The sequence below is a fragment of the Periophthalmus magnuspinnatus genome, chromosome 24 (genome assembly GCF_009829125.3).
Source record: "Periophthalmus magnuspinnatus isolate fPerMag1 chromosome 24, fPerMag1.2.pri, whole genome shotgun sequence".
Lineage (NCBI taxonomy): Eukaryota > Metazoa > Chordata > Actinopteri > Gobiiformes > Gobiidae > Periophthalmus > Periophthalmus magnuspinnatus.
The window spans coordinates 21,718,573-21,733,779 of record NC_047149.1 but is presented as its reverse complement, the minus strand read 5'-3'; the positions used below and the strand labels follow the sequence as shown (position 1 = coordinate 21,733,779).

Genomic DNA, 15,207 nt, shown 5'->3' with positions numbered 1-15,207 from the left:
TCAACTCCTGTTTTCACCACCACCGTCATACGCCAACTGCTCTGTACTTACTTCATTTGCCAGTTTTATTTTCTTAATTGGTGATACACGTAGGATTCAGCAGTGTTGCGTTCTCATTTTGGTACAAATGAACGCTGGTGTGATCTGTAGCTATACATTGGAGGTGCTGACTCTTGGTTGTGATGACATTTACGGCAACATCATCTCCCATTGGACACCGCGGTTTTCTAACGTGGAATTCAGCGGACTTGTTTCTTTTATTAAGTTGTTTTAAATGATGAAAATGTGACTGAAAATGTGCAAATTATAACATAATGATCCACGAGTGCCATAGATTATAACTATATAGGAGACACAAGCACAATATATCTTCTTTAATCTGGTTTAGTATCCTGCTAATATCTCACTGTCCTGATCTTCAATATTATAAGTTATCTTGATATTTTCTCTAGCAATGTACTGCAGTTTGTTTATAGTAACAACTCTTGTCTTATACTGATACAGGCAAAGCGTATCAAACCTTTTACCTTCATCAAAGTCCTTTTTTTGTATTGTAAAAACACTGATACCAACAGTAACACCAAAATAACACATGGGAGCCAGATAATGAATGCATGATCTTTATATATTTCTGAAGTATTTGCATCAACATAGAACGCAATGTACAAAGATGTATACCACATATCGCCGGTTCCCTTTTTGAAACAAGACGTCTTCATTTTATGTTTTATTAGTGCACCATGTATGTACAGATTAAGCTTAAGAAAACTTAAAAAATATATCTGACAAATAAATACTGTACAACACCTTAAACTAACTTCATAAATCAAACACGACCATGCGGTTCAACAGGAGACCTTTTGCAGCATTTCTGGCTAGTTTCTCTTCACACTGTTTCTATGGCAACTAGATTTTGTTTTGTATGTACATGATAAATAAAGTGCCTTCATATAAGATGGTTGAATCCATAAAGTAAAATGCATGTTAAGAATTACACAAGGAAACAGAGGTCCTGAAAGATACATAAGACTTTTTTTGACTGGACAGACAGAGCTACTGTAAGGGTTTAAAGGGTAAATTACGGCTGTGGTTGCCAGTTTGTAAGTTTAAATTAGGTATATTTTTTGTCTCAGGCTAAATTATTGGCCTTTACCTATGTGTGTGTGTTGCCCTCTCCATCCAGTCAAACAAAAAAATTAATGGAATCACTAATGCACATTTATTAGTTAACATATCTTCTAATAAGTACGGTAGAAGAGCTGTACACTGAATATACTTTCAGTCCCAGTTTGGAGTATAGTGTGGTAAATGGTCACGTTTTTATATAGCGCTTTTCCACCTTCAAGACACTCAAAGCGCTTTACATCAACAGACCGGGCGAGGGGGGTTAAGTGTCTTGCACAAGAATCACTCCGCCAACCTGTGGGTTCAGTGGATCTCACCGCTCAGCTAATGATTTTTACGTCGAGAGTGGGATTTGAACCGCCAAACTTCAGATCAGCGGACAAATGCTCTACTAAAAGCTACTGGTACATAGTTTCATCTGTAAATTCCATCTATTTCGCGATTGCTGCTAAAATAGCTTGAATTGCCCATGTTTTGTACTAGCATGTAAGCTAAAAAACACGTGTGTAGCCTTTATTAAGTCATGATTGTCTTAAATTGGGACTAAATCTACTATTTTTTATAATCTTCTTAGCCGTGTATATACGACGATTTTAATAGCATTGTCGACTGGTCCTATTCCTAGTCCTATTATTTATTATTTTTCAGTTTAGATGTGTCCAAAATGTACCGCCAATACATTTCAACAGTCCTCTGCTCTGATTAAGCTGTGACTCCTGGCTGTAGAGGTGAAGTTTTCTTTCGTTCTGTTATTTAGATCCCGATTTGCTACTGAAATTTAAAAAAAAAATCATTTGTATTCTTCTTCCTGGGGTCTACTGGTTTGAAGTGGTTATGCCTGTTAGACCGATCACTCTCTCCTTTAGTCCTCCAGGCACTGCCCAGTTTAGCAGATCATTTGGACTGTGGCTGTGGGTGGAGTTTAGGTGTTTAAAATCGAAGTCCAATATATATTTTTTTTAATCTGGCATGTTACTATTACTGTGTTGCAATGTTGTTCATTCTTTCTGCTCCAAACTGGGACTGAAAACTACCAACCATCAGTGTTTTTTTGTTTTTTTTAAAGGTCCTAGATTACGCAAAATTGACTATTGTGTTATAACGTTGTTAGCTACTCAAAAACATACCCGAGTTGTGTGTTGTTTCGTTCGCACATGTTTGAGCAAACCTGCGTTATTGGTCAGTTTACGTCTCCAAAGCTCAAAAAACATGTCATGAAGCGTTAATTTTCAAGTTAACAGCTACTTTTTACCTTTAGTGTAGTAGAAAAAGAGAATTCTATGGCTGAAATTATCCAAATGACTCTATTGATGGTGCATGAGTGAATGAAACAAAACAAAACTCCAGGTCTGTTTATGATGACGAGCAACATTATAACATCAACGATCAGAAAATAGCGTAATACGGGCCCTTTAATCACTACATTTACTGACCTAATCCTTTAATATGTATTTGGATTACACAGCTTATAGCATGTTTTAGCCCAAACTCGTGTGACACTGTAGAGGTAATGAAGACATTTTACCCACGGTCAGTAAATTCCCCTGAGAAGGTTTTTCGAGACACATCTACGAGCACAAGCTACTCATTGTACAATATGTTTTCCTACATTTGCACCGTAGAGACTGGGTTTACGCAGGCACCAATCGTCTGGCTCTTAACTCTTTGGCACCCTGATCAGAGATTTTCCTGGCTGTCAAAATGCAACATATCTCAGCGCCAAACGTTTGAAATCCAATCTTTTTTTTCTGTAAAGGCTGCTCGAATCTGTTACACCAGACAGATGTCCGCAAGCCTCATTTGGACTAGTAATTTCACTGTCCATTCTTTTTTTTGTGTGTACCAATGTCTTACTTTGCACATTTAAATCCAATTTTGTTTAAAATAGCAGCAATATTAACAGTATCACCTGCGTCGCTCACTATCCCCAGTGTTTTTATTCTTCAAATACCAAACAAAATACCAACGTCAGCCAGTAGACATCTCATGAACATGCTTATGAACTGTATAAAGAAGCCAGTGCTGGATAAACAATAAGGGAGCATGGTTTTGACGGGGACATGGGTTGGGGACACCTGTAGCCTCTGGAGCACTCTCTCGTCTTCTTTCTCGTAGTAGGTGAGTTTTCGCTGAATTAGCTAGGGCTGTAGTCGTTTGGTCGATGGCGTTGACTAATTATTTTACTGAGATTAAGAAAGGAAAGATCATGGAGTTGAATTATCTGCAGTTTTGACTGAGTTTAACCTGCCTGTTCACTTGTGCAAATGCTTTTCACTATTATTTCTTTGTATCTATAGTTGTTTTTGCTGAAATCCTAATAATTTTGTATGAATTCTTGTCTCAGTGTCCCGCCACGCCCCGTTTTAGTCGACTACAGCCCTAGAATGAGCGTAACCTGTGGCTCGTGTGTGGAGTGCAGTTTTGGCTGTTGTCCTCAATATTCCCGCGCTTCTTCCAGTTCGTTCATAAAGACGTCTTCGTGAGGGTTCTCGGGACACTTGAGTCCGTTATTGGGCGGTCTGACGGTGTGGAAGCGACTCCAGTCCCCTTTGCACAGGATCCAGGGCAGAACGTCGACTTTAAAGTGGAGATCGGGGGAGAACTCGGTGCTGATGAGGTTGGGCGTCCCTGCGCTTTTGCCCCGAGTGATGAGACGCCCGCGGTCGTCGTAGCAACAGTGCTGCGCCGCCAGAGTGGACAGGTCCGCAGACAGCGCGGAGCGGATGCAGCTGCGGGCGGAGGGCTTGTACACGTCCAGCCTCTCTTTGGGACCGCTGGCGTCCCTCCAGCGAAAGGGGCGGTCCTGACCTTCGTCGAACACACTGACCACTGTGTAGGAGACGTCAGAGGGGTATGAGCAGGGGCAGTGGGGCAGCTCGGAGAGGGCCAGGGTCATGTACTGCTGAAGGAAGTCACTCTTACAGCTCAGCCACTTCTCACAGCTGTCCACGTCTGAAGACACACACAAAGTTATAGAGTCTGAGGACGTCTGCCATCACCTCGTCACCATACATATACTGTTTGTTTTATATTACTGTTATGTGCAGCACTTTGTAAACTATCTTGTTCATAAAATGTGCTATACAAATAAACTTGGACTGGATATAAAAGAGCAGAAACACACCTGTGCCAAATGGTTCTGTGCCATTCTCCATTTCAAAGGGGAATGGATCTGCCACAGTGTTGTCCTCCCCTGTATCGAGAACAACAGTTAGAATGGACATAATCCCTGATAAAAGTGCAGTAGAGCGTGTGTTACCGGGGCAGGGGTCCAGGTCACAGCGGGCCGCTTCTGTCAGGGTGCAGGAGTACCCACAGGATTTGGTCCTCTTCCTCTCTCCATGTCCACACGTCACTGAGCACGGAGACCAGGGAGTCCACTCCTCTGGGTCCTTTTCTGAAAACACAACATAGAACGTGAGTGTTGGTGGTGAAATGACCTTAGTGTAAATATCTTCTTTGTGATCACTGGTGATTTTCTGATTACAAGGATTTCCAGGAGAGATCAGAAGCATTGGGATTGCAGTTACTGGCAATGCAGTTTCTGTGGGTGAACATTTACATTGCTAAACGCTCAGTGTTTTACCACCAGAATAGCAACATCAAAAGGACAGATTCAAGCAAAACTGCAAATCTAGGAAACAGTCTAATGTGTGTGTACTTCAAAAGTAAACAAGTCTGAAGCTCCCATAGCTTAACACAGGGCACACAGTATATTTTCCCCTGGCCTGACCTTTCCCAGGCAAAGTCATATTCTTAAGTCAAATTAGAGAGGGAGAAACTGCTGCGGCTGTCCGCCTCCGCACCATGTTTCCTTGTGGTGTTAATAACACTCAAAACAAGTGTGCGCTGATTAAAGGCGAGGTGGGTGCACAAATACCAGCCTGGGTCTACGGAGTGCCCAATTTGACTTTGTGGGCACTGCCAACTCGCAATGTGACCAAACTGGAAAAGATCTCAGGACTGTCTTAATTACAGAAGACGATGAGGCACACATCTTTATGATTTATGATCCCTCAGACTAAGTCTATACATTGCAGTGCTGATAAAAAGTCTCATTGCATAATTTACGTCTATGACAACCTGATTTTAAAATAAACAGGGTTAAATTCACATACTTGTACAGCACTGCATCAGTGCAGCTTTGAGTAGAATATATTTTCTGTTACATCCTTCTTGCAGCTATATGTCCTCATTGGTCGAGACCAGATGTTACAAGTATTATGTGGACCACAGGCTTTATAAACCAGTATTACTAATAAGAATTCACTCCAGTGCAGCTGATTCTAGTGAAAGTTTGTAGCATTGTAGTGCACTGTAGTTAGTCTCATTATTTGTAGAGCTTGGCTCCTGACGGGCCTCCGTACACAGAAATACAACAGTGTTTCCCATCAGAGCACAACAAAATCAAACAAAGGAAAAAAGAGCTGTAGAAGTTATGCAGAATCCTGACAGCCAACATTCTTGAACCTTCTCAAAGGGCGATGCCGCGGGGCAGCCATGGGGGCAGCCATGGGGGCAGCCAGAGCTCCGCCAGGCTTTGGTTTGGGGCTGGAGGCTGTCCGCTCCAAGGAGAGGATAAAAGAGCAGCCGAATGGCCTTGTCATTCCGTGTTCCCAACATGTTTCTAATTGTCCACAAGAGCAGGACTGTTTTGTCCCAGGAACAGCGCCGCCTCACGCTGCCATTAGCGAGGCACCGGCCCCCGCTTCAAACACTCCCACGATCACAGGACGGTCGAGTGCCCATGGAGCCTCCACTGGCACCGCTCACTGTGTCCTGTGCTGCCGTCTCTTCACAGCTATTACCACTGGGATGCACTGCAACTCTAACACTTAGGATTTTAGTTTCCTCACTGTTTAAGATAAGAAATGTAGCACAAGCTTCAGAGGCTGACATCTTATTCTGTAAATATAATACTAAGAGGGCTGTATGGGCCATAGACAAACAGTGTGCCAGTTGGCACCTACCATGGTAGCTTTGTATTGGATCCCAGCCTTCGTTCCAATGAGTATCCCAGTCGCTGCCCACTCCACTGGGTAAAGGCTCTTCACTGTAGTCCACAGAGTAGTCTTCCTCCTCCTCCTCCTCCTCCTCCTCTGGGTCCTGAGTGCTGGAGCGGCTGCTGTTCTCTTCACTGGAGTCTGTGTCGGTGTAGCTCCAGAACAAAGGCCAAAAAAGCTGCTTTCCCCCGGTCAGGTCCACGGAGGAGGGCGGCGACGGAGGGAGCCATTCTTTCTCCTTCGCCAAATCCATCTCCAGCTCCATCTGAGGGTCGTCCACCACCTCAATAGTCACCTACAGAGAAGCATACCATGAAACAGGCGGAAGCAGAAATGATGGTGCAAGCTGTCAAATAGAGCTGAACTTTCTCGTCGTGTTTGAGTGTCAGTTCGTTTACTCCTCAGGAAGCAACAGTTCTAAATCTGTGTGTTAAGAGTATTTTCATCTGAACCTGTTAACTCGTCAGACAGCCAGACATGAGCATGCAGCCAACCAAGTGCTCCTGTGAAGGGAGAATGTGATCCTTTATTCTGGTAAACTGCCTCTCATTACCTCCGTGTGAGTCATCCAAAATCCTACTGTAGTCAAAAGACGTGCTTCAAGTGATGCGAAGGCCAGGCAACAGTCAAATTGAAAGGAATAGTGATTTTTGTAACTGTTGTTCGATGTGAGTTTTACTAGCCTGCAGTTTGAATGGACAGGGCTGGTGTCATTATGTCCCTCTGACCACATCCTGATTGCACTGACCAGAGTTGGGAAGAATAACTGCCCCAAGATGTTAAACAGAACGGCTTTAGAATAATGAAGACTTTGGTGATGGTCAGTATTTAGAAAGCCTCTTTGCAGCTACCATTAAATTAAACAGAACCTCCAACCAGCTGGACGTCACAAATGGACTTATCTTGTGTGTTAAAAGTTTAAAATAGACTTTTAGGAGCGTTTAAATGGTATTCATGAGTTTTATTTCAGTTGATTTATGGATGTTTGTGTAATCATTGTGTATCAGAGAGACTTGTGTTGTGAGTGTTCAAACAATTGCCGTTTTTACCTACCCCCTATCCCCACCCACAGCTTTGTATGCACATGTAGGGTTAAAAAAAATGTCACAGATCAGCCATTTTTGACAGTAAAAACGCACACTGGAAATATACTGTCTACACTGAAATGCCACAATAAAGAAGAGGGGTTTATTAGTTTTAAGTTTGAACAGGAAATCAATGGACCAGTTTATTTCAATTTTCTTTCTTTCAACTTCTATATTACAGTTTACAATGAACACAATGTAAAATAATGATCTGTGTTATACTTTAAAGGTCCTACGTTACGCAAAATTGACTCATGTGCATTTTAAGCCATGTTAAAATAATGTTACCTCATCAAAAACACACCTGGAGTTGTGTTTTGTTTCATTCGCACATGTTTGAGTAACACTTTATTATTCGTCAGTCTACATCTCCAAAGCTCAAAACGCTCTGTTGCACCTTGTGATGTCATTAAGTGGTAGTTTTCAAGTTAGCAGCTACTTTTTACCTTTTGTTCAGTACAGATTGGCAATTACAGGTCTGAAATCATCCAAGTGATTCTAGTGAAGGTGTATGGAGTTTAAAAACACTGTGGAGCACGTCCTGTATTACCACATGACATCACAAGGTGGAACAGAGTGTTTTCTGTCTGAGAGAAGAACTAAAAAAGCCTAAATATGCAGGGTTTGTGTGTTAAACATGTGTGAATGAAACAAAACACAACTCCAGGTCTGTTTGTGATAACATAGATCAGAAAATTGTGTAATATTGCCTCTTTAATAATAAATGACTGAAAAATCATAATATATATATTTTTAAAGATACAGACACCCCGTTATACTGCAGGTCACACATGTAAGCAGGTTAAGGGAGACACACCTGTATATTGGGGTTCTCATTAACCTCAGCGTTGCTCAGGTCTGGGAGGTTGTGGAGGTCCAGGATGAAGGGTTGTGTCTCCTCTTGGGGCTCGGGCTGAGGCAGGACCCCCACAGAGCGCTGCTGAGGGTGGGACCACCTCCTGAGGGGGCCCGGGGGCTCAGGCAGAGACTGCACCTGGTTGTGCTGCTCCGACTCCTCTGGATCGTACTGCAGTGGATCAGAGTGGGGGAAGTGACCCTGAGGAGAAACACATTTAATCAGTTGGGGAAAGAGCGCTGACGGTTTGTACTTAAGTAAAAGTACAGTTACACAGGCTTTTCATGATCTTTTTTAACTTTATGCATGCACTCATTTGTACTTATTCAGTGTTTTATGTTGCACTTTGTCACCAAGTTGTGTTCACTAACAATGGCAATAAAAGTCTTCCGTTTCTACACATTTTGCGATATATTGCTGAAGATAAACGATAATATTGAACCAAATTTATACCACTGACACAATAACCCAAGAGCAGATTTAAACCACAAAAATTCTTCAAAATGTGCAATATTGTTAAAAAATCATGAGCTGCAATAAGCAAACAGCAGAATGAAACACTTGCGTACTTAGTTTGCTGTAATGAGTCGTAGAAGTGATTTATTCAGCTTTTTACGACTTAAATCTTATCATATAGCCAAAAAATAACAATTATCATGACAGGCGCACAGTTACATGGCTAGAAATGCTGTTTTAAATCACATATTCTTTGAGCTTTGGCCAATTAGAATAGAAAATCCAGTGTTTTGTGCGTTTTTCGATGTAGAGAGGAGCAGAGACAGCAGTGAGACAACGTTTAAAGATGACAAAAAAAAAAAGAGCTACCCAAAGAATGTCCTCCACAACAGTCATTAGTAATTTCCACCCCTGCTTTAAACACAAAGAGAACAGTGTTTATGAGACTCTTTTTATTGAGGCCTGATATAAACACATGCTAATACCGACACCACCTGTTGGACGCCAGAGGGCTGCACACGACTAATGACAACTTAAGACCTGCTAGTGGCTCCTGCTTGAGTGGATCAACAATTAGAGCTTTGTTTCAACGAGGAAACTCTGGAAATAGCTCCACTTTAAGAGTTCTGTGCAGTGCAAAGAGCCCCTGAGGATTCGGACTAACAACTGCGTAAGTGAGCCGGCTTTAGCTGGTTTTAGTTGAGTTTCCCACAACAGTCCTGAGCCCGGTCCCAGGACAAAGAGCGGCCTGTCCCTCCGAGATCCTCTTTTAGCCTAATGAGAGGCCTGTGAGCCGTGGGACTGCACTAATGTGTCTGAACCTGCCGAGCTGCCTCATCACTTCTGCTCATTTTTCACTATTTACATAAAAACTGTTGGGCTCGGATCTGGGACTAATAAAATGTGTGTGGTTTCATATTTACCTCGTGTTTAGATGTGTGTCTTGGGGATGAGCAGTGGATCAGTGCTAATAAGTAGTGTTATTTGTTGTTATTTTTATATTTACGTTGGTATGGGTTATGATTTTTAACTGCCTAGATCGTGCAGACTAGTGACTTTCAAATGGAAATGGAAAATGGAAGTGAATTTGTGAACTTAACTAGACTTGCGGAGCCTCCTCATATAAAAACCGTGTTGGCAAATATCATTTATTGGCTGAAAAACCTTCATATTGGTCTAGCGTGTCATTTTGGTGCTTACAGGAAACCTAACTCACCCTAATCCACCTTGTCTAAATCAATGAAGACACAGCTCAAATGGTTTATTGCAAACCACAGTGTGTTGGGCAACTGAAGAGGTAAAAACACAGCTTTTAATAGATCATAGTTTGCGATTTCTGCTTCAGGCGCCTGGAACAGGATGTACATTTGTCCCATAAAGACGTTATGTGATCTGTGGACACATAAAGCCTGTTCAGAGGAAACCTTTCAACCATGATGAATATGAGAGTAGTGAATATGCCCTACATTCACCGGATACAATGGTGACAAGAGCAGAATCCACTAATCAGCAAGATTCCAAGGCTCTGTGGCTATGAGCGGTATGCTTCACCCATTACAGAACGGTATATTATTTTGATCTTTCTTTATATATTCCCCGTAAAAACGCGTCTTACTTCATCTTTTAGGACGTTCTGGTAACACTTTATAATAGCCAGACCGTAATTATCCTCAAAACAGCATGACAACTTCATCATAATGAGCGAATCGTTTATTAAGAATGATTCAAACTACGGTCCAGGTGCCAAATGTTTATTAACCGTAAAGCCTTCGTCTGAACTGGCCCGATTGATCATAGGCAGTACTTTTTTACGGCAAATGTACCTCAATAACATCACACCGCATTAAGATACAGACCGAGCTTTGTTAAAGGTATTCTGGCTCGTTTAAAGCTACATAAAACACGCTCATCTGTGGCTCTCCGCTTGAAGTACGTTTCAAGATGGAAGTGGCTCTCGGTGAAAAAGTTTGGACAGTCCTGGGAAGAAGTTACTTAACCTGAATCATTCCGAAGAAACGATTTAGGGCGACAGTAGTGCAGTTTGACGACTGATTTGAGTGGTGAGATCCTTTGGCTCACATGTCGGTTGTGCGATTCCAGCTCCCACAAATGAAAGCTGTCGTTGCGTCCTCGGGCAAGACGCTTAACCCACGTCCCCCCCAGCATCGTAAAACGCTTTGAGTGCCTTAAGTCTGAAACAATCCAATCATCCGAGAGCCAACAGTTTACCAAAAAGTCCCCGCTAATACTGTATTTCGAGACTTTTTACGTTTTTTGTTAGACAGTGAGTGGCGTCAAGGTGAGCAGATGTTGCAGCCTCCTCTCTCCTGCCCCTCCACACATCTGGATCCTGTATAGCTTCGGTGTGTATATCACTCAGGACGGGGCTGCGGATCAAAGGCCGGGAAGGGGACACTTACGGCATGCGCTGTTTTTATCCCTTTAACAGAGGTGGATGGAGTAGCCAAAAAGGTACTCAAATAAGTGTATTGTTTCTTCAGTAGACGTACAAAGTAATGGTCCAAGAAATTACTCAAGTAGAAACAAGTACGAGTGGTTTTAAGAGTATCTGTCTGAACAATCTGCTATTTACAAATGGATACGCCACATAAAGGAGAAAACGGAATGTAAATGTCTAAAGGAGCGTCTCAAGAAACGTAAATGTCCAAGTTGCTTTTGTCGCTTGCAGACTTACTCACAGTGGGGAAAGAGAGTACTGTACCACTGCAAAATATATTACTGAAGTAGCACAAATGTGTTTCGAAAAAGAAGTTACTCAAGTAGATGTTCTATGTCTAACCTATGTAAAGGGGGTCAACAAAAATGACCGAAGTATCATGGCCTATTTGAAAAGACTGTAGACGTTTTGGTCAGCTGCCTCACGGTGGACAGTGACACACATTTGCTTTGGGTTGAGCCGAGGGATGAGAATGGGATACCGGGGGGCACGGGGGGCACAGGGGGGGCACACGGGGGCAAGGCAGGCTCTGATTTATGTGGCCGACAAAATCAAAGGCCAGTGCACTTGGCAGTTTCCAAACCATTTCAGAAAAACAATCAACTTGAGTCGCTCTTTGATGGCCCCCTTTAACTAAACAGGACAACAAATGCAGGGCTGCTGGAATTAGGGTGAATGTGTAGAGAGCGAATCCTGATTTCCCCCTTGTTTTATGTTTGGTAATGTTATCAGCTTTTGTTTATAGCTTCAGTTTGTTTACATTACATTTATAAATCAAGTTGGAAATGAATAAATGAATTAATACCATCCGCTCCAAGTCTGCGTATATTGAAAAGGGTTTTGTCGGAGAGTGCAACGAGAAATACAAACTCTATGTAGGACCAGACGATGAATTTAAAGTTTGGCTAAGAAATCGGATGAAATTTGGATGAAATTAAAGGGGCACGATGTAGCTTTTTGGATAGATGGTCTGCCACTTGCTTATCTCCACGGGGATGTTGTTGCTTTGCCTAAAAGTTTCCGCAGTATGGCATCAGATCTGAAGAGAGATGATCCTGCCCACAGCGAGAATGCATGTTTTTTGTCTGTTTTAATCAATAAAAACAAGTATAACTGGCAAAAAATTGAAAATAAATCAGTTTAATACCAACATTCAAGGTCGAAAATAAGCGTGCAGATATCACTAACCCCCATCAGAAATGTTACACAATGAATCTTTATCTAAGCCGTGCCGTATCCTTGCATTCTTAAGTCAACACTGATCAAATTTAACTGGATGAGCTAGAATATATCACATTTATTTCTGAGTTGAAAACGATTCGACACAAAAAGCCCACCTGTTTTCTGTTGCAGAGTCGATGGGGGTAAAACCAAAAACAGGACATTCCACATGGACACAAAAACCGCCTATGTAAACAGAGGGATAAATGACTTGACCCCTGGCTCTGTGCTAAAGGGATGTGGACGGCCTTCTTAGGCTGGTTACATAAGCATCGTTACTGGACACCGCCGCCGTTCTCCACTGCGACGCTCTCCTCTGCAAAGTCATCTGTCACTCATGATTTTGATGGACAATGTAAAGCACTTTAAGTTACAGGTGTTAAAGACGGATTGGCTCTTTAGATAAATTGACTGTTGATCATGATAATAGAGGCACAAATATGAATAAAAAGCATGAATATATCTCATTTAAAAGGTACAATTTGAAACTTTCTGGAGGTTGCAAATCACCTGTAGAAATACAAAGTTAAAGCCATACTTCAGAACATTCTCCATGGAGATATCACCGTTTAGATTATGGCCAAAGGGACAACATTTCCACGGCAACAAGTGGGAAAAAGCCCTCCTGCAGGCTGAGTAAGTGGTAGGTTTGTGGAGATGCAAACCCGCAGAGTAATTAGGAATTAGGCAAGTTTTTCAGTGCAAAAAACACAGCCACAATGAAAAGACTGTGGCTTTAAGTGCATGAATACCCCAAAAATAAGATTTCTTAATTGCTACTTCTTACTTCACATGCCAAAAGAAAAGATATTTACTTAATTTACTGAAATAATCTGAAAGTCAAAGGACGGTTCATGTTATAGGTGGAAGAATGTTGGGTAATCTATGGTGGAACAATAAATACATTATCTTAAAACTGTCATAAAATCATAAAAGTGTCATCTATCTCCCATCTGTGACACCCCCCACTTTTCAGATCACTCCAGCATAGCACTCTTTGTCACTATAATCACTGCCATTTTGCCTTCCTGCTAATTTCTGCTTTGACATCAATCAGAGGGAAGAAGATGAGAGAGTGAACGCACCCAACAGCGCACCCATAGGAGGGCCACACAAGACTGGAAGTTTAAAAAGGAGCTAAAAGAGACACACAAACAGACTTTGATATCCAAATATGTCCAGGCGAAACACAAACATTCACTCGCGCACAAGGCACACAGGATTTACTGTAGCTGTTCGCAGACTGATGATAAACCTTACTATACATGGACAGAGACAAAGGGACGCGCAGTGATGAGAAATGAGCGCGCGTAAAAGTGGAATTTCATCCGGGAATGGGACTGGAGTAACACGACGTTGTTCCAGGTCTAACTATTTAAACGGAATGGATCAGGCAGTGTCCAATGGTCAGTTTTGGCGCAGGGTTTTGTAAAAAGTAACGAGGAAACTATAGAGTCAACCCTAGTTTACCAGGTCTATGCCTGCCCTGTTACCGCCAAATTGCACAGTTTTCTTTAAGCCTTAATAACTGTGCTTAAAGAAAACTGCTAAATTAATATAATGACGTTTTTGCTTGTGAATGTGGACATTTAGGATCTATAAAACAGGTGCCCAGAATGCGTATAGCCTATCTGATATCTCATCCTCACATGCGTAAAATCAACTTCTCTGGGTTGGAGCGCCTCTAAGTTGAAGATCTGAACCCGAAGTTTATATTTTTGGCACCCAACATAGCCTCTTAGTTGAGAATATTCCTTAAACACGTGGTCTAATTCAGGACAGTCAAGTATCTGCAGCTGTGCCATGAGTTTTACCCCAAACGTCACCTGTTTGTTAATACTTTCTAAAGCAGACAGATAAATAAAATCACTTTAACAGCAAGCGACGTAATTAAAACTTACCTTATGGGCAACATTTTTATGCCTGGTGGGGAAGCCGGTCCCAAAACTCGCCACAGATATTGACCACACCAGTAGCAGCATCTGAAATCTGCTGGCGACCTCCTGACGCACCATCTTCTCCAGGCGATAACTTCAAATTATTTCACTTTAGCAGCTTTTTTAATAATGGCAAACTACCAAAAACACGTTATTTGCTTTCTTCTAAGTCACGTCGAGCGCAGTTGAACCCAGAGTTGATTGATGTGCTGCACTTCATGAAGATGCGCCCGCGCGTCTGAGGGATTCCCGCCGGGTGCTCCCCATATTAGGCACCGATCTCTTGCGCGTAAAAGTGTATGATAAGCAAACTCCGAGCTCCTCAACCCATAAAAACAAACTTTGCACGCGCCTTAAGTACCAGAAATGCACCCAACAAACAAACAAAACGCACGACGCTCGCTCAATCTCCCAGTCCGCTCCGGCGCTCGTTTAATCAACTACGTTAAACGGTGAGTCATTCCCTCGTGGGTGGATGTTTTCTTCCAATACATTGACATCTGGATGCCGTGGTAGACTTTTTTGGTGTCTGTTTGATGGGTTAATCCATTATCCTTCTGAAGTTCATGCACAGTTTGGAGTAAGTACGTGCGTCTGCTTGCCTGCCTCTCTTTGCTTTGTGACGCCCAGCCAAACTGTTTCGGTAAACGTGCCTTTTTACTCACGCATTCTGAGAGGTTCATACTGAAGGAGCGGTGGGTGGGATGCTCATTGCTCGCAGCTGTGGAAAGGAGGGATGTATTGGGTCACTGGGGTTTTACTAGGTTTAGATTATATATAGTCCATGAAGGATGCAAAGTGGTAGAAAAAAGTTTTATGACGAAATGCGTAATGGTGACTGTGCGCAGTGCCAAATAAAACGTGTACAAGTGCGTGGTAGAAATAACGTTTTTTTTAATACAGGACCGTTTCCAACATCATGGCTTAAAGTTTTCAGTGTCTTCTAATTGCAACTTAAAGAGAAAAAGCAAATGGTTAAGCTTAAAGTGACAAAGTTTCAGGAATTTGTAATGAACCTTCTGGTTTTCAATAACATTTTTGAATGACATGAACAGTGGGGAATGTA

The 15,207-nt window shown here is 42.2% G+C and overlaps 1 protein-coding gene across 1 annotated transcript; it reads right to left on the bottom strand.

Annotated features, from left to right (window-relative positions):
- Nucleotides 1–618: 618 nt before the first annotated feature.
- On the bottom strand, nt 619–14,794 carry ism2b (isthmin 2b). Its single transcript, XM_033991322.2, has 6 exons — nt 14,106–14,794; nt 8,031–8,270; nt 6,096–6,423; nt 4,385–4,522; nt 4,250–4,318; nt 619–4,077 (listed from the first exon to the last, which is right to left on the bottom strand). The coding sequence occupies exons 1-6, from the start codon at nt 14,217–14,219 to the stop codon at nt 3,560–3,562; spliced, it is 1,407 nt and encodes a 468-aa protein (XP_033847213.1). The 5' UTR covers nt 14,220–14,794; the 3' UTR covers nt 619–3,559.
- Between the last annotated feature and the right edge of the window lie 413 nt (nt 14,795–15,207).